This window comes from Trachypithecus francoisi, unplaced genomic scaffold, assembly GCF_009764315.1.
Source record: "Trachypithecus francoisi isolate TF-2019V2 unplaced genomic scaffold, Tfra_2.0 Lachesis_group2, whole genome shotgun sequence".
Classification (NCBI taxonomy): Eukaryota; Metazoa; Chordata; class Mammalia; order Primates; family Cercopithecidae; genus Trachypithecus; species Trachypithecus francoisi.
In genome coordinates, this window is record NW_022681465.1 from 157,838,949 (window position 1) to 157,862,838 (window position 23,890).

The window sequence follows — 23,890 nt, forward strand, 5'->3', positions numbered from 1 at the left end:
GTATTTTTAGTAGAGACGGGGTTTCACCGTGTTAGCCAGGATGGTCTCGATCTCCGGACCTCGTGATCCGCCCGTCTCGGCCTCCCAAAGTGCTGGGATTACAGGCTTGAGCCACCGCGCCCGGCCAATAGTGTTCTTTTTTAATCACAGTTCACTGTAGCCTTGAACTCCTGGGCTCAAGCGATCCTCCTGCCTCAGCCTCCTGAGTAGCTGGGACTACAGGCAAGTGCCGTTACTCCCAGCTAATTATTGCAGTTTTTGTAGAGATGGGGTTTCACCATGTTAGCCAGGCTGGTCATGAACTCCTGGACTCAAGCAGTCCTCCTGCCTTGGCCCCTCAAAGTGCTGTGATTACAGGCATGTGCTATGCGACTGGCACCTTTATTGTTTTGCTTGGAACCTAAAACTGCTCTAAAAAAAAAAAAAAAAAAAGTCGGCCGGGCGCGGTGGCTCAAGCCTGTAATCCCAGCACTTTGGGAGGCCGAGACGGGCGGATCACGAGGTCAGGAGATCGAGGCGATCCTGGCTAACACGGTGAAACCCCGTCTCTACTAAAAAATACAAAAAAACTAGCCGGGCGAGGTGGCGGGCGCCTGTAGTCCCAGCTACTAGGAGGCTGAGGCAGGAGAATGGCATAAACCCGGGAGGCAGAGCTTCCAGTGAGCTGAGAACCGGCCACTGCACTCCAGCCCGGGCGACAGAGCGAGACTCTGTCTCAAAAAAAAAAAAAAAAAAAAAAAGTCTATTAAATAGCAACAACAACACTTCTAAAGCAAATATGGGAAAGGTTCATGTTGATGGAGCAGGTAATGTGGTGTCTGCTACATTATTCTCCATAATTTTCCATATGTTTGAAATATATATATATTTATATATATATTTATGTATATATATATTTTTTTTTTTTTTGAGATGGAGTCTTGCTCTGTTGCCCAGGCTGGAGTGCAGTGGCGTGATCTCAGCTCACTGCAAGCTCCGCCTCCTGGGTTCACGCCATTCTCCTGCCTCAGCCTCCAGAGTAGCTGGGACTACAGGTGCCTGCCACCACGCCTGGCTAATTTTGTGTATTTTTAATAGAGATGGGGTTTCACTGTGTTAGCCAGGATGGTCTCGATCTCCTGACCTCGTGATCCGCCCGTCTTGGCCTCCCAAAGTGCTGGGATTACAGGCTTGAGCCACCGCGCCCGGCCTGTGATTTTTAGGGTAATTCAATGGGCTTGAAGAACATGCAATGGCCTGGGACAAAGTCTGTTGGGCCTGCAGAGGAGTCAAGGGTTTGTGACAAAAGTCTGTCCTGGTGTGTTGACATACTTCAGTCTTTCCTCCTGCAAAACGAGTTCAGTTAATGAAAACTCAGGGAGGAAACCAGAGGTAATTGTTTCCTTTAGTGTTCTGGACTAAATTTAGGCAGCTAAGGGAACAACTTCATCTTGGGCTTTGGGAAGAACAAAGAATTGACAGAGTCTGGTGGTGGGTGAGGTCAGAGAGACCTTGAGGTTTCTTCATCAGTTCAGCATGTCAAAATACATTTTGGGGTATTGGTTTCTGAGCCCCAACACCCAGTTACTGTCCTTGAATGCTTCCAGGGATGGGGAATTCACCACTTTAAAGGAAGCTCTTTTGTCTCTCAGTGTGTCTACTACCTGAGCCTAGAATAGACAGCAGAGTCATGCCAGCTAAATAGAAACTTTCAGGCCCAGCCAGTCGCGATGGCTCACATGTGTAATCCCAGCATTTTGGGAGGCTGAGACGGATCACTTGAGCTCAGGAGTTCGAGACCAGCCTGGGCAACATGGCGAAACCCTGTCTCTATTTAAAACTAAATCCAAACTTGCTCATTTCCTCTGGATACATTCTTTCTGGCTCCTTCCAGCATCTTTTGTAAACCCAGGTGTCACTGTTCTGGTTAAAATCCTTCAGTGGCTCCCCATTCTTGGGATCTAGCCAGGATCCCTGCCTGGCCTACTGGCCTTGCTGACCTCTGCAACCTCATCTTCTCCATTCTCTACCTGCCCTGCCCCCCAGCCCCTCCTACCCCATATCTTGCAATTCTCTTACCAGGCCATGCTCTCTCTTGCTCTGACCAACTCCCCTTTTCTCAGAAAATTGCTCATTCTTCAGTTCTGCAGGATCACTTCCCTGACCCCAGGACTAGATTGGGTCCCTTGCTTGCTTATTCATGGTTGTAGCACGCTGGACTTCTCTTTACTAGTACTCGTCAACGTTGAAATTCTCCATTTACTTGAGCAATTAGTTCACTAATGTCTGCTCCCCCACTCAATGGTAAAGTTCAGGCGAGCAGGGCTCCGAGTGTGCTCTCTTTGCCTCTCCAGCACCTAGCAATGTGCCTGGCAAGTATTCACCGGATGGATGGATTACTCGCTCCAGGAAGGCGGGCCCCAACCTGCGTGGCTGTGGAGACCCCTGGAAGCGGACCTATCTATCCCTGACCCGGGCCCCCTGATATCCCTTGAGGCGGTGCCCGGGAAACTCCCAGGGCAAGAAGGACACAGCATAGTTCTGACTGGCATCCAGCTGCCAACTGGAAGAGGGCGCTCCGACTCTGTGCTTAGGGACCTCAGTTTTCCCACCGGTTCCCAGCAGGGTCGACCGCGAAGGGCCCTTGCAGCCCTCGGTAGACCCAGGATATGCGCCACGGGCTGCGGCGGTCTGAGGAGCCGGGAGCCGCTCTGTGCCCCCGCAGGCCGCCGCTCCGGGCGAGGGCGCTCCAGGCTGGTCTTCTGGAGCAGTCGTGCGCTGACGGGGCCCCTCTGGCTGGCAGGTGGTGGCGCAGTGCGCGTCGGGAAGGCGGCGGGCTATCCGGTCCTGGGCTGCGGAGGGCACCATGGTCGGTGGCGAGGCGGCAGCTGCAGTGGAGGAGCTGGTCTCGGGGGTGAGGCAGGCGGCCGACTTCGCGGAGCAGTTCCGCTCCTACTCAGAGAGCGAGAAGCAATGGAAGGCACGCATGGAATTCATCTTGCGCCACCTGCCCGACTACCGCGACCCGCCCGACGGCGGTGGCCGCCTGGACCAGCTGCTGTCCCTCTCCATGGTCTGGGCCAACCATCTCTTCTAGGCTGCAGGTGCGGACCCCTGCCGGCCGGCTGATCCTGTCCCCTGTCTTCCGACCCTCAAGCCCTCTCCCAGGGCTCACCCCTGACCCGAACCTCTGCCCCAGACTGAACCCGCTCCCAACCTCCATCCGCATTGGCCGTCCGGAAGACTGATTCCCACCCTGAAGGCCCCTTGGAACGATCCTAATCTTGGAGCCTCAGTTTTCTCTTCTGGTAAAAGGGTGGTTATGATGACTGTAATAATTAAAGGGTGAAGAGCTAAATACATGGCGGGTTCAAAAGTTGCTATTGTTATTTGTATTACTACTATTATTAGCTCAAACCGTCACCTTTGCAGTGTGCATTCGAAGTCCGTTAGCCCCTGTCACCTACATGGCAAAGCGCAGAGACAGAAACGGAGATCCCCATTTTACAGATGAAAAAGCTTAGGGAGGGAAGTGATATAACTAGGACCATGCAGCTTCTGGCAGGTTTGATGGATTTTAACCACTAATGACAGGATGTAATCTGTATCCTATGGCTTTTTGTCCTCACTCCACAGCCCACTGGGTCCTAAGTAGGAACCAGCTTCACCTCTCTGCTTTCCCGCTTATGAAAAGGACCGATGCCTTTTTGTCAAGTGCCCAAAGCCCACTTCATCCTGGCTGCTGCACCAAAAGGACAAAGGCCCGCTTTTGAAGTGCCTGATAAGGCATTCCCTTCACCCCTCCATGACGAAGGTGGCAAATCTTGAGACTCCCTGTTAGAGAGCCTCCATTTTCCTGAAATTGTGTTAGGAAAATAGGGTGACTTGGTTTGATCTTGGTTTCTACACCTATTATGGTTGCCTGACTCTGGTCATTTGGCCCCTCCAGGCCTAAGCCACTTGGTTTTGCTTCACATATTGGGGTTTATTAGAACAGTATGTAGGGAACCAATGCCAGAGGCACCCATCCCTTTTCCATGTCTTGTAGGTGCTCCTGGGAAATCCTGGTTTTCCATGGTTAGGCATATGTCAGAGAAATGGGCAAATAATGTTTTTGTTAGACTGACATTCCATGTACTTAAAAAATAAACAAAAATATTTTGGCCCTCATCCTGTATCTGAGAATATCTGTTGTTGGATGTACAGTGCCTCTGTTCTTCTAAATCTTGAAACATTTGCTTTACTGGTATTTATAAAGTCCACTTCTGTATCTACAAGCAAGAAGTGTTCACAGGACCAGGCGCAGTGTCTCATGCCAGTAATCCCAGCACTTTGGGAGACCAAGGCGGGAAGATCACTTGAGGTCAGGAGTTCGAGACCAGCCTGGCCAACATGGTAAAACCCTGTCTCTACTAAAAATACTAAAATTAGCCGGGCGTGGTGGCACACGCCTGTAATCCCAGCTACTCAGGAGGCTGAGGCAGGAGAATTGCTTGAACCTGGGAGGTGGAAGTTGCAGTGAGCCAAGACCACACCACTGCACTCCAACCTGGGGGATAGAGCAAGACTCCATATCAAAACCTTGTGCTGAACATGTATAGGTTTGCCCTGCAGTATCAGATCAGTTCTCTGAGAGTTGATTTTATGGTTGAGCAACCTGCAGTTTCTTATTAATTCACAATGACAATTCTTCCGACGTTTTTACCTTATTACTTTTTATTGTGCAGTTACAATAAAGACCTTTTAGACAAGGTGATGGAAATGGCTGATGGGATTGAAGTGGAAGACCTGCCACAATTTACTACCAGAAGTGAGTTAATGAAAAAGGTAAATAGGATTTCCAAGTGTATGTGATGAAATGGTGTAGAGTTAACAGTCCTTGCTTTGATGACACTATATTAGAGTATATTGTTTTTGAGTGCTCTTGTTTACTACCCCGAAGACCTATACCTTTTCATGATTATTTCCCCATAATTGGTATAACCTTTTCATAAGTAGTTGACAACACATTGTGATGAATTATGCATTGTTGATGAGGTAACACATAAGCTTAACGTCTTCTGGGTGTTTAGGAACATTGTTTTGAGATTTTTGCTTGATGTTTAAAAAAACGTTGGCTAGAATACTTGTTTCCTACTTGTTAAAAAATCTTGTTGGTAATAGAGTAACTAACTCATCCTTACCCTGGCTGTGAGTGCTGACCTGACTAGTTTGGCTTCTCTGATTTGCTGATAGGAATGCGGCTGGAGCAATGTCGATACCATAGCTGTTCTCTATCCTGTGGGGTCTGATCTCAGGCGATGGGTTTTTTACAGTGAGTCTTGCCTAGAGTCTTGAATCTGGATACTGGAGCTGGGCCTATAGAGAGTGTGGCAGAAGGAACCTCAGAGTATGGAGCTGGGCATCCTAGCTATTAATACTTTTCAGAATCATCCCTAATATGTACTTGTTTCACATTTATCTGCTCAGGCAGCAGAATTAATTGCTCACTTATCTTCCAAAATTCCTTTGGCACTTTATCCAGACCTCTTTTAAAGCAGTTGTGACCTTGAGGGAAGAGATGGTGTCTAAAGTTTTATTTAGTCTTTAGTACTCCCAAACCTAGTATACTTATACCCCAGAGAAGGTACTCAGGAAATACTTATAAAATCGACTGAAGCAGTAGAGTAAAAAGCTACTGGTCCCTTTTTAGGTCTGCCCTTAGAAACATAGGTAAGCCCATTCCTCCACATTCAGGTCTTGTCTTGGGAGGTGGGGCACATACAGAGGTCCTCTTCCATATGGGTATCAAGGAACTAATCAAATCCTCAGTTGCTCCTAAAGTATTTCAGTCCCAAATAGCACACCCCACTTGGTTTTCAGGATGGTTTGTTTTTCTTAAGAAAGTATTCTTTTAGTTTTAAACTGAACCTGGGGAAAAGCTGGTTTTTGAGATGCTATTATGTTTTTGAAATTGGCTGTTATCTCAACGCAGTACTCCTGACAAAAAATAAATAAGTAAGTAAAACCAGCTGTTACAAAGGGGCTGCTGTTTTTAGCCAGGGACCAATGTGAAATGGGAGTTTGTGGCTTTTTGGATCTTCTCGTGTAATACTTAAAAACATACTGGGCAGTCCTTGGGTGTCCTATAGTGAGGTTCTTGGGGCCCAGCCAGGGAGGAGCTAGATAGTTTCTGGCTGCTGGAGTATACCTTGTGGGGCAGGGGCAGAGGCAGAGGTAGGCAGGGAGTGAGGTGAGCCTTTATTTTAAATTTATTTTTTAGACAGAGTCTCACTTTGTCACCCAGACTGGAGTGCAGCGGCTCGATCTCGGCTCACTGCAACCTCTGCCTCCAAGGCTCAAGTGATTCTAGCACCTCAGCCTCCTCAGTAGCTGGGATTACAGCCGGGTACCACCACACCCAGCTAATTTTTGTATTTTTAGTAGAGACGGTTTTGCCATGTTTTCCAGGCTGGTCTTGAACTCCTGGCCTCAAGTGATCTCTCCCAAAGTGCTAGGATTACAGGCGTGAGCCACTGCACCTGGCCGAGCCTTTATTTTTTAACTGCTTGTGGTAGATTCTTTCCTTTTTGTTTCTAAGAGGTTTTCTGATTTTCCTTTTTTTTTTTTTTGAGACAGAGTTTTGCTCTTGTTGCCCAGGCTGGAGTGCAATGGTTCAGCTCACTGCAACCTCTACCTGGCAAGTTTAAGTGATCCCTTGCCTCAGCCTCCCGAGTGGCTGGGATTACAGGCACCTGCCACCAAGCCTGGCTATTTTTTGTATTTTTAGTAGAGATGGGGTTTCACCATGTTGGCTAAGCTGTTCTCCATCTCCTGACTTCAGTTGATCTGCCCACTTCAGCCTCCCAAAGTGCTGGGATTACAGGCGTGAGCCACCATGCCTGGAAAGGTTTTCTGATTTTTTATATCAGTTCTCCATTATACTTCTGTGTCTTATATGTTTTCTGAAAGGTATCTGAACTCCTTCCAGTCGTGTTGGGTATTAGAGATCAGAACACCTAATGACATTGGGCTGCAGACCCCAGTAGGAGACTGAGGAGGTTTGGCACGTCCCAAACATTATAGACCAGTGTGAAATGTGTGTGTGTGTGTGTGTGTGTGTGTGTGTGTGAGGAAGGGTCCTTCTGAAACATCCTAAAGGGGTCTTATACCTAAAAAATGTACAGAGCCCCTGTCCTAGGATGTTCATTCTTGACACTGTCATTGCACAGGGTGAGTGTACAGAGAAGAGTCCTCAGGCATGAAATTATCATCTTGAAACCAGTGCCGCCATCTTACTAATCATTAGCAGTTAGCTATGTGGAAGAAACCTATACAGAGGCCATACTTCTATAGCATTTTTGAATTGTGTGTTGCAACTTCCTTCAAATAAAACTTATGTTTTTCTAATTAGCCAGGTTTAACTTTAGTCTGTTGATGCCACTGTAAGTGAAATTCAGCTGATTCGGAAAAGTGAGATACTTTGTGGGTGCATAGAGTTTTCCAGTTGTGTTTTGTTTTGCAGTTTTGTTTGCATAGAGTTTTGCCAGTTTTGTTTTGTGCATAGAGTTTGGCCTGTTGCTCAGGCTGGAGTGCAGTGACTTGCTCACAGCTAACTGCAGCCATGACCTCCCAGGCTCAAGTGATCCTTGCACCTTAGCCTCCCCAGTAGCTGGGACTACAGGCGTGCGCCACCATGCTTGGTTAATTTTTGTAGAGACTGGGTTTCGCTGTGTTCCCCAGACTGGTCTCAAATGATCCAACTGCCTCAGCCTCCCAAAGTGCTGGTGTGAGTCACTGTGCCTGGTGAGTCTTTAAGACTTCTAGATAAGCCCATTCTGAGAACGAGTCATCTGATCTGTGTACCATGACAAATTTGTGTGGTATTGAAGGCTGTCCCCTCTCCTCTGAAGGCCACTGGAAAGAGAGCCATGAGGACTTTGCAGCAGTTTTGTCCTTTGCTTGCAGTTTTTGCACACATGATAGAGGATGCTGATAAACATTAGGCAACATTGCCAGCCCATAGACAAAATACTCCTGATGTCCAGCCACACACCTGAAAACGTCTGTTGTTGTTCTGCCCAGAATTGATCTTTAGCTTGAAAATTCGAGTTTAGTTGAGTTTTAAAGCTAGCTACCAGTGGGAGTAAATTTCCTGGCATTGTTGGTATCTCAAGACAGACAGTGATGATGATTTGGAGGCACAGGCTCTTTAAGATTTTAAAAATACTTTATGGCTATTCTGCAGCTTTGAGGCAAGTACAGCTCTGCAATCTGTCCAGCTCTTTTTTTAAGTCTGAGAAAAGAAATGAGCATTGGTTTCTGACAGGTGGGATTTGTTGGACAGTTGCAGTATATGATTTTTTTTTTCTTTTGAAAGGGGATTCAAATACACTTACATTGAGTAAACAATCTTGATTATCTAACTGCCATCCTAGGATCCTGCTAGCAGCCTTTGTGGTTGCTCACCTTACCAATTAATGAGCGATAATTAACAAAGAGCAGCAGCTGACTCAGGAAAGGTGTCATTGCTATGACTGTCAGAGTTGATATTTCCAAGGTAATGTCTTTTTTTTTTTTTTTTTTTTTTTTTTTTGAGACGGAGTCTCGCTCTGTCGCCCAGGCTGGAGTGCAGTGGCCGGATCTCAGCTCACTGCAAGCTCCGCCTCCCAGGTTTACGCCATTCTCCTGCCTCAGCCTCCCGAGTAGCTGGGACTACAGGCACCCGCCACCTCGCCCGGCTAGTTTTTTATATTTTTTAGTAGAGACGGGGTTTCACCGGGTTAGCCAGGATGGTCTCGATCTCCTGACCTTGTGATCCGCCTGTCTCGGCCTCCCAAAGTGCTGGGATTACAGGCTTGAGCCACCGCGCCCGGCCCCAAGGTAATGTCTTAAGGAGAAAGGAGTGATTGACTAGGAAGCTATCATAACTGACTCAAAGAAGCTGTCAACCTAATTACGTGGTCCGTTTTTTCTGAGAATACTTTTATCCCAAAAGGGAAAATGGCAGTATGAAAAGTGACTATGAAGGCCAGGCATGGTGGCTCACACCTGTAATCCTAACACTATGGTAGGCCGAGGCAGGCAGATCATGAGGTCAGGAGTTCGAGACCAGCCTGACCAACATGGTGAAACCCCACCCCCATCTCTACTAAAAATACAGAATTTAGCTGGGCGTGGTGGTGCGTGCCTGTAATCCCCGCTACTCAAGAGGCTGAGGCAGGAGAATCACTGGAACCTGGGAGGCAAAGGTTGCAGTTAGCCGAGATGGCACCACTGCATTCCAGCCTGGGCAACAGAGCGAGACTCTGTCTCAAAACAAAAAATAATAAACAAAAAGAAAAGTCACTATGAAATTTGAAAGACCAGGTGCATTGGCTCATGCCTGTAATCCCAGCACTTTGGGAGTCTGATGAGGTGGGCAGATCATTTGAGGCTGAGAGTTCAAGATCAGCCTGGCCAACATGACAAAACCCCATCTACTAAAAATACAAAAATTAGCCAGGTGTGGTAGTACATGCCTGTAGTCCCAGTTACTGTGGAAGCTGAGGCAGGAGAATCACTTGAGCCTGGAAGGTGGAGGTTGCAGTGAGCCGAGATTGCACCACTGTACTCTAGCCTGAGCGATGGGGTGAGACAGTTTCAAAAAAAAAGAAAGAAAAAGAAATGTCAAAGAAAAGTTAGAAAAACAAATGTGCCTGCTTTTGTGCATTTTGTCATCTTGGTAAGCTCTGAGGTACTAGAGCTGCCACTTCCTTGGTGGAAGCAGCTGTGATTCTAAGATGGTGCAAATGTTGGTGAGTATTAAAAAAAAAAAAAAGGCCGGGCGCGGTGGCTCAAGCCTGTAATTCCAGCACTTTGGGAGGCGAGACGGGCGGATCACGAGGTCTGGAGATCGAGACCATCCTGGCTAACACGGTGAAACCCCGTCTCTACTAAAAAAAAATACAAAAACTAGCCGGTGTGGTGACGGGCACCTGTAGTCCCAGCTACTCGGAGCTGAGGCAGGAGAATAGCGGGAACCCGGGAGGTGGAGCTTGCAGTGAGCTGAGATCTGGCCACTGCACCCAGCCTGGGCGACAGAGCGAGACTCTGTCTCAAAAAAAAAAAAAAAAAAAAAAAAAAAAAAAAAAAAAAAAAAAAAAAATCATCCTGGCCTGGTGGCTCCGCCTGTAATCCCAGCACTTTGGAAAGCCGAGATGGGAGAATTGCTTGAGCCCAGGAGTTCCAGACCAGCCTGGGCAGGATAGTGAGACTTTTGTCGCAACAAAAAATAAAATAAAAACTATCTGGGCATGGTGGCACATGCCTATGGTCCAAGCTACTTGAGAGGCTGAGGTGGGAGGATCACTTGAGCCTGGGAGGTTGAGGCTGCAGTCAGCCATGATCGCACCACTGCACTCCAGCTTGGGTGACAGAGTGAGACCCTGTCTCAAAGAAAAGTTAAAAAAAAAACAGCCTGGCCGGGCGCGGTGGCTCAAGCCTGTAATCCCAGCACTTTGGGAGGCCGAGACGGGCGGATCACGAGGTCAGGAGATCAAGACCATCCTGGCTAACACAGTGAAACCCCGTCTCTACTAAAAAATACAAAAAACGGCCGGGCACGATGGCTCAAGCCTGTAATCCCAGCACTTTGGGAGGCTGAGACGGGCGGATCACGAGGTCAGGAGATCGAGACCATCCTGGCTAACACGGTGAAACCCCGTCTCTACTAAAAAAAAAAAAAACTACAAAAACTAGCCGGGCGACGTGGCGGCGCCTGTAGTCCCAGCTACCCGGGAGGCTGAGACAGGAGAATGGTGTGAACCCGGGAGGCGGAGCTTGCAGTGAGCTGAGATATGGCCACAGCACTCCAGCCTGGGTGACAGAGCGAGACTCCGTCTCAAAAAAAAAAAAAAAAAAAAAAACTAGCCGGGCGAGGTGGCGGGCGCCTGTAGTCCCAGCTGCTCGGGAGGCTGAGGCAGGAGAATGGCGTGAACCCAGGAGGCAGAGCTTGCAGTGAGCTGAGATCCGGCCACTGCACTCCAGCCTGGGCGACAGAGCGAGACTCCGTCTCAAAAAAAAAAAAATCAGCCTGTCAGATTAGTTAAATCAGAGGTCTTGTTGTACCCCAAGATAAACGCTCATTGGAGCTACTTGTCTTTTACTCTTTATCCACTAGAAATAGAAGCCCGAAAAGGTGTGTCTCATCCCATAGACCAGTCTTGTCTGGAGCTCATGAGTCAGTAGTGGATCACCTGCAAACACCTGTGGAAAAGATGGTATTCACAGCAGCCCAAACTGGCAGCAGCTGTGTGCTTCCATAGCGTTGGTCTGTCCTGTCATTTGAGAGATGGCTTAGGGGATTTTTTTCTCTTTGGACTTAAGATGGTTACTTTAGGCATTCCCCTAAATGATGAAAGTCTTCTTATAATTTGCTTTTGCTGAGGAATTTTGTTTTTTTTTCATCTCAAAAAGACTGACTGGGACCGGGCGCAGTGGCTCACGCCTCTAATCCCAGCACTTTGGGAGGCCAATGTGGGTGGATCATGAGGTCATGAGTTCAAGACCAGCCTGGCCAAGATGGTGAAACCCTGTCTCTACTAAAAACTACAAAAATTAGCCAGGTGCAGTGGCAGGCACCTGTAATCCCAGCTACTTGGGAGGCTGAGGCAGGAGAATTGCTTAAACCCGGGCAGCAGAGGTTGCAGTGAGCCGAGATCGCGCCATTGCACTCCAGCCTGGGTGACAGAGTGAGACTCCATCTCAAAAACAAAAAACAAACAAACAAACAAAAAAAAACACTGACTGGTCTACCTAGGAAACAGGTCATACCTTGAAATCTCTGATTACTAAAAAGACTCTCAGATTGATTCACTTGCACTGCTAAATGTTAAGGAAATTCATTCAAATACAAGGTGACAGCCAAAGTGATTTTTTCACACCCTGCTTAAAAGTTGTCTAAAGCCAAGTTTAAATTTACCAGAGGTGCTAGAGAGTACCCAGAAAGAATAGCTCTGCTTCATTTCACCACTATTTGAAGACATGCTTTTACAGTTTCTAATAGTGTGAAATCCAGAAATATATAACCTTCACATCTAAATATCCTGACTCAATGTGAAATGTTGTGAATTACTACCTGAACTGACTGCTTTTAATTTAGAACAATAAGTGTTTGTGTGACTCTGTTTTTAGAACCTTTGACTGCAAGGCATGCCAGGAAAAGTATTTTAAGCATTTCCATTATCACTTTAAATTGTGAACATTTATAGATTGCAAGTGACAAGACAGGAAAATCAAGTTCTGGCTTCCAAATGGATGGTGTGGTCAATGTTTTGCTGAATTTTCTGTATGTTGTAAAATATTAATAATTTCTGAGTATACTTACTGTCTGGATAGTACATAAATATTACATCACTGGTATATTTTAATTTATGAAGATGAATTTGATTCACTGGACTACGTGGTTATATAACTTTTTCTTTTCTTTTTTTCCCAGCATCAAAGCTAAGCCAGAAGATTGATCACATTTTCATCATCAGCTACAGGATTAGAAAGGAGGCTGGGATGAATGTGACATAGACCACAGCAGCTCTCTTAAGACTCCTGGTATTACCAACATAAAGAGGCAGGTGGAATGAGAAGGACTCTGTCTAGATTGGCTTTGTTAACATTCTCATTTTTTCCAGTAGTTATCACGGTAAAAGTATGCATGGATATTTATGTATTTATAAATCATGTACTGTAAGATGAGTTCATCAACATTGTAAAAGCCCTCTTTTCTATTTTCAGTTCTCTCTTTTTTTTTTCTTACCAACAAGGTCTCACTCTGTCATCCAGGCGGGAGTACGAAGGTGCAGTATTGGCTCATTGCAGCCTTGAACTCCTGGGCTCATATATTCAGGGTTTTTTGTTTTTCATTTTGTTTTTTTGAGACAGAGTTTTGCTCTGTCACCTAGGCAGGAGTGCAGTGGCGTGATGTATTTTCAGTTTTTAAATGTCAGAATTTTTGTTTAAAATGCCTTTTTGGGCTGGGCACAGTGGCTCACACCTGTAATAATCCCAGCACTTTGGGAGGCCGAGGTGAGCAGATCATCTGAGGTTAGGAGTTTGAGACCAGCCTGGCCAACACGGTGAAACCCCATCTCTACTAAAAATACAAAAAAAATTAGCTGGGCGTGGTGGCGGACATCTGTAATCCCAGCTACTCAGGAGGCTGAGGCAGAAGAATCGCTTGAACCTGGGAGGTAGATGTTGCAGTGAGCCAAGATCGCACCGTTGCACTCCATCCTTGGTGACAAAAGGGAAACACTCTCAAAAAAAAAAAAAGATAAAATAAAATGCCTTTTTGTTGTTGATGTAATGGCAGGTAATGAGTTTTATAGTTTAGATTTTTCGACAATGTACGTTTAAGTGCAATTCTCTTTTATGGCCTTTTTCTTCCCCCACCAAGGCAAATCATATCCTTTAATTCCTATTTCCACCTGAAATTTATACCATACCTATACCCAACTACCACACATACTCATCCTTTTTTAAGAAATGAGAATCAAATCATAGACTTGAAGTACCCACCAGCTCATGGAAAGAGGCGGCCTACCAAAAAGCATCTGGCCTTAGTTTAAAACGCATTGACACAGGATTCCAGGGCTTTGTCTGGTCAGCCAGTTGATTTGTAAATTCTGTCTCCCAGTCTGCTTTTCTGGAGGAAGCCTGAGGCTTGGGTCTTCTAGACTTGAGGAACCACCTTGCACGTAGCCTCTTAAGAAATACTTGTTGCAGTCCTGCTTTGCTCTGAAATTTTGCTGTTAATGTTCCTCAACTAAGTGTCTGTTCTGTACCCCCTCTCTGCTCCTCTTTCTTGTTTAGTCCGCTCCATTAAGTAAATAGGTCTAGGCATAAATACTGGGAGAGGGGCTTCATTTGGGAGGCAGTAGTGTAAGTTTATCACAGGAGGGGTCACTCAACAGTGGTAGGCACTGTGCTTGGTACTAGCGATAGTGGCAAATAAGACGCTGGACCCTGCAGGCCGGGCATGGTGGCTCACGCCTGTAATCCCAGCACTCTGGGAGGCAAGGTGGTCAGATCACAAGGTCAGGAGTTTGAGACCAGCCCAGCCAACACTCCAGAGGTGGAGGTGAAACTCCACCTCTACTAAAAATACAAAAATTAGCTGGGTGTGGTGGCATGTGCCTGTAATCCCAGCTACCCAGGAGACTGGGGCAGGAGACTCGCTGGAACCTAGGAGGCAGAGGCTGCAGTGAGCCAAGATTACACCACTGCACTCCAACCTGGGCAACAGAGCAAGACTCCATCTTAAAAACAAAACAAAACAAAAAGCATTTTCTTAGTCTGAGTAGGAAGCTTACGAAAAAAAGAGAAGAAAATGCATTTCCATTGGTTTCTCATGAATTCCATTTCTTTATATGATATGATGCCCTGATAAAATAATAATAGTCTTTCAGGAATGCATGCACTGCATAAAGCAAGTTTAAATTGTGGAATGATTTCCCTTCCATTGCTTTTATTTATTTTTGTTTTTTCAGAGCTGGGGTCTATCACTCTGTCACCCAGGCTGGAGTGCAGTGGTGCAATCATAGCTCACTGCAGCCTCAGACTACTGACTCTCTTGCCTCAGCCTCCCAAAGTGCTAAGAATACAGGCAGGAGCTACTAAACCCGGCCTCCTTTAGTTTGTTTTTGAAGACTTCTCTAGTTAATCAAAATCAAGTTTTGTTTCAATTTTCTAATAGGTTTTCTCTCATTGTTTCCTCACTTAAACTGCTTTTCTTCTCGTGTTTTACAATTTCTGTGGCTATCTAACATATACAATTAACCAGTATTTTAGAATTTCATCCTTTATTTCTGGAATAGAAAATGGCAAAGAAATCTAAATGTTTCCATTTCAGCAATAGTCGTATAGGTAAAATGGCCCACTGTCAGCCTTGAAACGGTACCTCATATCACATAGAAGTTCATATACAGTGTCTTGCTGAAGACTTGGGGTAACGATAGAGTGAGATCATAGGAAGGGACAAGTAATAAATAGGAGGAGAACTTTTTTTTTTTTAAATCCAAACTACACCTAGAAAACTGCTTTCTGAAACATTCCTTAGTCTGTGGCTCACCTGATAATCTACCTTATCAGGAGGTAAGAATTCTGTCTGAACTCAGGATCCATTTGGATCAGTGGCCTACCTATGGGCAATGAGAGGAATCATATTAACTGTCACTGTCCATCCTCTGATGCTTTGTAGTCTGTAGTAAAATACGTACTGTCCCATCTAAAAAATGAGAATTGTGTTACCCTAAATGTCAGATAAGTTGGTGTTTCTCAGCTCTCCAGCTCTAAAGAATCTCTGCTGGGTATCCCTTTATGTCTGCAAGGGGACTGTCAGCTTCTGGTATCTAAGACCTGTGTGCCCACATCTAGTTATGGCTGTCATTCTTAACTAGTTTAGGGATACCTTTCTGTAGGAATAAGTAAACACAGATCTTCAGAGGCAAGCGTTTTAGAACTTATTGAGGACTTTTGGTCACATGGAAACTTCATTCAACAAAGAGTGCACCCTTAAAATCTCTGCTGTCATTGGGTATGTGTATCTGCGTGTGTGTGTGTACATACATACATACATATACATATATATGTATAATGAACAGCAAGCCAGGCAAGATTGTTTCTTCCCCAAAGTTCACTCTGTCTGTTCTTTTTTTTTTTTTTAAGTTAGAGACAAGATCTTGGTATGTTGCCCAGGCTAGAGTACAATGGCTGTTCACAGGTGCAGTCACAGTGCACTACAGCCTTGACCTTCTGGCCTCAAGCCATCTTCCCACCTCAGCCTCTGGAGTGGCTGGGATTACAGATGCATGCTGCGCACAGCTCACTCTGCCTTTTCTAAAGTTAGGACTCCTGGGGCTAGGTGGTGGTTGGTGTTGGTTACCCTTCTGATTTTGGTTTGGAAGGTTTTCACAATGACTGCAGTAGGGTCAGAGGCCTCTGCATGTGGTCCTATCAGTGATGGATATGGGCCTGAAGCCCTGCTCATCCATACACACTAGACCAAATGAGGAGATAGGGTAAAAAGACTATCATCTGAACAGATTTCTTGGAAATCAAAGAACAGAAAATAAAAATTGAGGCTGGGGGCAGAGGCTCCATGCCTATAATCCCAGCACTTTGGGAGGTGGGAAGATCGCTTGAATCCAGGAGTTCAAGACCAGCCTAGGTAACGTAGTAAGACCCCATCTCTACAAAACAATTTAAAAAAATAGACAGGCATAGTGGTGCGCACCTGTGTGTAGTTCCAGCTACTTGGGAGGCTGAGGTGGGAGGATTGCTTGAGGCTAGGAGGTGGAGGTTGCAGTGAGCCATGATAGAGCTGCTGTACTCTAGCCTGGCCAATGAGTGAGACCTTGTCTCAGAAAAGAAAGATGGAGAGAGGATGAGTGACATTGACACTATTTAGTCCCTATTCTTACCTACACTAGAGCTAGAGCTTTTTTCCTTGATGTTGTGTCAGACAGGGATGCCTCTTTAGAATATAAACCAGTGGTCCTAACCCAAGTCCTTTCTTTCCCAGCCTCATAGACTAATGAACCAGTGAACCCAAAGTATCCTTGAATGTAGCCCCTTCCAGCCTCATTTGTCTTGGAGAATGTTGCTGTTAGGGGTCTGAGGCAGGTCTTGGTCCTCACCTAATATGACAGAGAGGCAATGAACAGTAAAGAGGTCAACCTTGAGCTGTGTGGACCTAGTGACTAAAGTTCTTGCTTTGCTATGAAAGTTGGCACCAAAATCTCATGCTTCTAGGGCTGCATTTTCCATTCCCTCTGACACTTTCTTTTTTTTTTTTTTTTTTTTTTGAGGCGGAGTCTCGCTTTGTCACCCGGACTGGAGTGCAGTGGCCGGATCTCAGCTCACTGCAAGCTCCACCTCCCGGTTTACACCATTCTCCTGCCTCAGCCTCCCAAGTAGCTGGGACTACAGGCTCCCGCCACCTCGCCCGGCTAGTTTTTGTATTTTTAGTAGAGACGGGGTTTCACCATGCTAGCCAGGATGGTCTCGATCTCCTGACCTCGTGATCCGCCCGTCTCGGCCTCCCAAAGTGCTGGGATTACAGGCTTGAGCCACCGCGCCCGGCCTCCCTCTGACACTTTCATAGTAAGAATGTTGAATTTTCCCTAGTAGGTGTGAGCTGGTAGGTAGTCCTTCAAATTGAGTGTTACTTTACCTCAGTATAGGCATTTGCAAAGTGGGGATGATTCTTACTTCAAACTTTATTGGAGGATTCAGTGGAAAAATGAATGTCTATGAGTACCTGGCACTTAGTAGGCTCTCACTGCTTCATTCCTGCCCTGGTTTCCCTCTAAGCCCAAGGAGGAAAGGTAGGAAAGCTTTTTCAACTAACTTAGATTTACACAAAACAGGTGCCCACAATCATCCCATGCAACCAGGGTCCATCCCTGCAAAGGGCTGCAAAAGTAGACCTTTTTGGTTTAATTTGTGGTGCAGAGCCCAACAGGCAATCTGGCACCCATTAGATACTAGGTAAATTGTCAGATACTAGGTGCACTGTCACCCCTGTACCGCTGGATCTAGGAGGTCTGGAGCTTGTGCAGCCTGTGGGTATGCGCCTTTCATTGTGAGCATGGCCTTTGCTCCAGCACTTGCTATGTGGCAGGAGGCTTATCCTGGAGTTTTTTTGTTTTTGTTTTTTTGAGATGGAGTTTTTTGCTTTTGGTGCCCAGGCTGGAGTTCAGTGGTGCGATCTTGGCTCACTGCAACCTCTGCCTCCTGGTTTCAAGCGATTCTCCTTCCTCAGCCTCCTGAGTAGCTGGGATTACAGGTGCCCGCCACCACACCCAGCTAATTTTTTGTATTTTTAGTAGAGATGGGGTTTCATCATGTTGGCCAGGCTGGTCTCAAACTCCTAACCTCAGGTAATCCACCAGCCTCACCCTCCCAAAGTGCAGGGATTACAGGCGTGAGCCACCATGCCCAGCCTGTCCTGGAGTTTTGTCCTACAAACTGACTAGATTCCTTATCACTCTGGCTGTGAATTTTGGGCCCCAGCTCACTACAGAACCCAATTCCCCTTAAATCAGCTATTTTCAACATCTCAGGTGGTAAGACTATGACTCAGATTCCTTCTTTTTGTATTCACCAAATTATCTTTTATGATGATTTTCTACTTTTTCAACAAAAAACAGAACTGCTATTTAAGCCGGGAGTGGTGGCCCATGCCTGTAATCCTAGCTACTCAGGAGGCTGAGGCACGAGGATTGCTTGAGCCCAGCAGTTTTGAGTCCAGCCTGGTCAACATACGAGACCCTGTCTCTAAATAAATAAATAAATAAATAACAACTGAGGTGGCACATGCCTGTAGTCCCAACTACTCAGGAGGCTGATGTTGGAACTGCTTGAGCCCAAGGGTTCCAGGCTGTAGTGAGCTGTAATCATGTGACTGCATTCCAGACTGGACAAGAAAGTGAGACCCACTTAAAATGTGCCCAGAAGCTCAGAGCTTGGACCCTAGAGGTCCCCTGTTATTCTACAGGACTCCTGCCGACAGCGTATGCATACTTGGCCAGAAGCTGTCTGGAAACCAGTTCTCAATCTTTGGCTTGAATAAAATTTCAGTCTTTAGTACTTGTATTGTTATTCTTAGAGCCTAATCCCTGACTTGGTTTTGAGAGGAAGCCATAGTGATTGTAGTCTCAAGCTGCTCTGTGCAAAAGAAGACCAAGCCCCAGTCAAAGAATTAATGTAGCAAGACCCTGTCTCTACCAAAACAAACAAAAAAAAAACTGTCTAAGCACTAAGACAGGAACTTTTTTTTACAGATTAGTTTATCAAATACCAGGCCACCTCCAAGCCCTGGTATTGCCTTGGCTGGCTTGCAGAAGGTTGTCTTTATTCTAAAGGCAACTTTCCAGCTGATGTTCCAGGGTTTCCACCTCAAACCACAACCTTATGGCCCATACAGGAATACTCCTATGACCAAAGATCTCTGCTACACAGCAAGGTCACCAGTTTAGCTTTTCTTTGGAGTGCTATTTCTCATCTGTAGCTGAAACTAATAACACGGGCTGAAATCTCTGGACTTCACCCTGTTGTCTGCCCAGTATGGTCATTAGGCCAAGCAAAAGCATCTTTTTCTATAGGAAGGGGAAAATATCCCTCAGATTTAAAATGAGGTTAACAGCTAAGCAACTTCCTGTTGTTTTCTTTGTACTAACATCAACACAAAAACATAAAATTTCCAATTCAGTCTTACACAATGACTTTATACAGGGGCCAGCAAAGAACTTCAAACCTTTCTGTTTGATATTCTCTTGTTCAGGAGTGCTGCTAGTCCAGCACTCCTGTACTGGTGGGTTATGGTATTGGCAAAAGATCTTGTTTGTAAAGGGGAAAAGGAAGAGGGCAATATATCCCTTGGGCTTCAGAAATAAAGCAGTAAAACCAACCTTTTGCTCTTTGAGATGGAGTCTTGCTCTATCACCCAGACTGGAATGCAATGGCGCAGTCTCAGCTCACTGCAACCTCCGCCTCCAGGGTTCAAGCAATTCTCCTGCCTCAGCCTCCTGAGTAGCTGGGACTACAGGCGCCCTCCACCACCCCTGGCTAATTTTTTATTTTAGTAGGGACAGGGTTTCGCCACACTGACCAGGCTGGTCTCCAATTCCTGACCGCAGGTGATCCACCTGCCTCGGCCTCCCAAAGTGCTGGGATTACAGGTGTGAGCCTCGGCACCCAGTCCCCTTTGCTCTTAGGGGGATTTGCCTCAAGTGCTTTTATGTTTGCATTTTGGCAGTCTTAAAGACACAGTAGAGAACAACTCCTGCATTCCAGAAGAATGACTAAATTGTTCAGGTTGATGGAACCCGAGGGGATCTTTTCAGAGGGGATCTTTTCAGAGACAGGCTTCGATTCCCTTTACAGGAGTTCCCAGCCCAGTGGCACTTTATGAATCTGTCTTCCAAATAAGACTTCAGAGGAGCCAACCTCCCCTAAAAGACTACAGAAGTATCATACTTGTAACCAAGACTGTTACTATTATATAAAGACTTTCTCTAATTGGCTAAAAGGTTACTTTGCTTTCTCCAGGCAGAGCCCACTCTGTTATATATTAGAGTCTTCCCAAATATATTACTCCAGAAGTCACTGATGAACAAAAGCAACATGTGGCCAAGCTTTAGCATTTACTTCCTGAAAGTTATTTCATTTGCAAGTTTCTCACGCAAGTCTGAATCTTCCATATGGCAAAGAGAACTCTGGAGCCCAAGTTCTTCCAGGGTTCTTGATTTCAGCCATCAAGGAACTAATGTTGAGCTGTGGAGCAGTCAGATAACCAACAAGGTTTGTAATGGGCACAGCTCATTCATCTTTTTGGCTCAACTAAAAATTCCTAGGCCATCCTGTGAACACAAGAAGCACTAAAACCTCAAGATATTTCTGACAACATTGTTTTAAAAAGCTGTAGTGATGGTGAGGAGAATTCATTGAAGGAAGAATGGCACACATTTAATTGTGTCTTCTTTGTTCAAACAATAAAGAAAAAGTCCTTTCAACAATAAAATTTAGTTTCTAATATCTTTACTGTCATATACTAGAATGACTGATGACAACTAATCTTTCCTCCCTCTGGTAACAGTTCATTCCCCCCGTAACTAGATGGGAACTAAAGTAATAGAGCTACCATCTTGGCATAAGGCCTCGGTCCTACGGATAATTTCATTTACCGTGAATAGCTTTCCAACTATTCACTTTTCTATTTAAAAACATGATTCTCACATAACTCAGATTCCACTTGGACTCTACATTGTTGAATGCAATGGAAAAGAACTGTCATAAATACCATCAAGACTACAAAATTTGATCCCTACTTCTTAAAACCTGGGAGAACTGAAATATGAAACACCTTAGACGTAACTCTGAAGTATACTATGATCCTCAGGGTTATCTCTTAAAGAATACTAAATACTAAATATAAATACTAAATATCTCTTAAAGAATACTAAATATCACCCAGACTGGAATGCAATGGCGCAGTCTCAGCTCACTGCAACCTCCGCCTCCAGGGTTCAAGCATTCTCCTGCCTCAGCCTCCTGAGTTACTTCTTCTGCTATCTTCCACCTACATGAGTGAATTTAGAGCTGTGGAGCAGTCAGATAATCAACAAGGTTTGTAATGGGCACAGCTCATTCATCTTTTTGGCTCAACTAAAAATTCCTAGGCCATCCTGTGAACACAAGCAGCATGGAAAGTTATTCATATTAATGAAACTTGGTGTGTGGGGTGGGGGGGTGGAGGAGAGAAATCCTACAGACTCAAGGATATTTCCAGGAAGGGGAAAAATGTGGCTTATTGATAAGTCAGTCCTTTATATAGAAACCAGAAAGTGTTCCTAAAGTCAGTGGAAAACGGTAGTCAAGAAAGCCCTTTCAGCTGAGTGCAGTGGCTCATGCCTGTAATCCCAGTGCTTTGGGAGGCCGAGACAGGATGATCAGTTGAGCCCAGGACTTTGAGACCAGCCTGGCCAACATAGTGAGACACTGTCTCTACAAAAGTAAAAAAATTAGTCGGGTGTGGTGGCATGCACCTGTAGTCTCAGCTGCTCAGGAGGTTGAGGTGGTAGGACGGCTTAAGCCTGGGAGGTTGAGACTGCAGTGAGCTGCCTGGAGTCACTGCACTCCAGCCTGGGAAACAGAGCAAGACCCTGTCTTGGAAAAAAAAGGAAACCTTTTCTCTAGAGTAGACACAGGTCTGTATAAAACTAAATCAAAAGTATTTCCACAAATTGGGATGAATGTTGAAGCTCTATAGAATTTCTAAAACCAATCTCAACCTCTGAAAAGATAGCACATTTCTGGATAAGACCACATAGGGTTCAAATCCTAGTTCTATAACTTACTGGCTGGTTGATCTTGAGCAAGTCACTTCATCTATCTGTGCCTAGTTTCATCATCATCTTTATTGTTTTTTTTTGAGCCGGAGTCTTGCTGTTGCCTAGGCTGAAGTGCGGTGGTGAGGTCTGGCTCACTGCAACCTCTGCCTCCCAGGTTCGTGATTCTCCTGCCTCAGCCTCCCGAGTAGCTGGGACTACAGGCACATGCCACCATGCCTGGGTAATTTTTGTATTATTAGTAGAGACGGGGTTTCACCATGTTGGCCAGGCTGGTCTTGAACTCCTGACCTGAGGTGATCGGCCCACCTCAGCCTGCCAAAGTGTTGGGATTACAGGCGTGAGCCACTGTATTTGTGAATTTGAAATGAAATAATGTATGTTAAAAGTTAGAACAGTACCTTTCACAGATTATTCTGTGCTAGGGGTATTGTTACAGGGAATTGCACCACACATGCATTTAAACTTTTTAACATGAATCCATCAATATAACTTTGTACCAACATAAATAAATGTATTTTAGTTCTAGCCCTAGCATACATTTATGAAACTGACCTAGAGTTTAAAGTAAACACTTTGTACAACTCAACCTTGTAAATCGAAGGTTTATATCTGCTACTTAACCAAAGAAATAGGAATCTGTTCCAAGGCTGCAGAAAAAAGTGAGGATTGAGTGGACGCTATGAGTTTTATGCATGTGTTGAATTTTGTTGGTTAGAACTCACTGACCTCCCTGCAAAGTAACTTCTTTATAATGATCTACCAATACTTGAAATGTTCCTGTTTTAAACTGGGAAAGGCAAAAACAGGTCAAGAATAAAAATCGATGTTGAAGTAGTAGCCAGATAGCATTTAATGAAATAAGAGGGGAGACCCTCATGGCTACTGTATATTTAATCTAAGAGTTACTGGAGTGAATGTCTATAATTTGTTTTGGAGCTAAACTATAAAAGCACCACACAATTAAAGCATCTTTTTGGGAGCCACGATTCCAGTGAGTGAATTCCCATTGGTATCAAAGTTCCCTAAGATCATACACTTACCCCAGAATTTGCCAAGTAATAGCTTTTATTTTTTATTTTTATTTTTTTGAGACGGAGTCTCGTTCTGTCGCCCAGGCTGGAGTGCAGTGGCCGGATCTCAGCTCACTGCAAGCTCCGCCTCCCGGGTTCACGCCCTTCTCCTGCCTCAGCCTCCGGAGTAGCTGGGACTACAGGCGCCCGCCACCTCGCCCGGCTAGTTTTTTGTATCTTTAGTAGAGACGGGGTTTCACCGTGTTAGCCAGGATGGTCTCGATCTCCTGACCTCGTGATCCGCCCGTCTCGGCCTCCCAAAGTGCTGGGATTACAGGCTTGAGCCACCGCGCCCGGCCGCTTTTATTTTTTAAGACGGGGTATTGCTCTGTCACCCAGGCTGGAGTGCAATGGCATAATCACACCTCACTGCAGCCTCAACCTCCTAGGCACAAGCTATTCTGCCACCTCAGCCTCCTAAGTAGCTGTGACTACAGGCAAGCGCCACTATGCCCAATTGATTTTATAAAAATTTAAAGTAGAGACAAAGTCTTATTATGTTGCCCTGGCTGGTCTCGAAGTCCTGGCCTCAAGTGATCCTCCCGCCTTTGTCTCCCAAAGTGCTGGGATTACAAGTGGGAGCCACCTGGCCCAGCCCATAATCATTTATCCAATCAATGTTAAACATTGCATAATGAATAGAAGCTGCAGATATTGCCATACTGTAACCCAATCTTATGGATATGACAAGAAACTCCTGGGGTTACTGAAATAGCTGTTTTATCTACTAGAGAGACTACACAGGTGGTTCAACAGAATTTACTTGTATATTTTCCATTTTCTATACTATTTGAAGGCATAGGATAGTTTTGTATTAGCTTTCTACAATACTGTGTTTTAAATTTATCCAGTAAACTAAGATGCAGTACAACTTTTATACAACTCAGGAGATTAAAAAGAAAAAAAAAATCTCCACAAGAAGCAGCAACTCGGCAGGCCCTGCATTAAAACATTTCCCAGAATAAACAGATA

The 23,890-nt window shown here is 45.4% G+C and overlaps 1 protein-coding gene across 2 annotated transcripts; it reads left to right on the forward strand.

Annotated features, from left to right (window-relative positions):
* Positions 1-2,774: 2,774 nt before the first annotated feature.
* On the forward strand, positions 2,775-13,279 carry CDKN2AIPNL (CDKN2A interacting protein N-terminal like). Of its 2 annotated transcripts, none has more exons than XM_033181198.1 (3): positions 2,775-3,083; positions 4,707-4,806; positions 12,437-13,279. In XM_033181198.1, the coding sequence occupies exon 1, from the start codon at positions 2,846-2,848 to the stop codon at positions 3,074-3,076; it is 231 nt and encodes a 76-aa protein (XP_033037089.1). In that variant the 5' UTR covers positions 2,775-2,845; the 3' UTR covers positions 3,077-3,083; positions 4,707-4,806; positions 12,437-13,279. The 2 variants fall into 2 exon arrangements, with proteins under 2 accessions (XP_033037089.1, XP_033037090.1); XM_033181199.1 differs by having other exon boundaries at positions 4,707-4,789.
* Positions 13,280-23,890: the final 10,611 nt, after the last annotated feature.

Coding starts and splice junctions, on each gene's coding strand:
- CDKN2AIPNL (XM_033181198.1), top strand. CDS start 2,846: ATGGTCGGTGGCGAGGCGGCAGCTGCAGTGGAGGAGCTGGTCTCGGGG.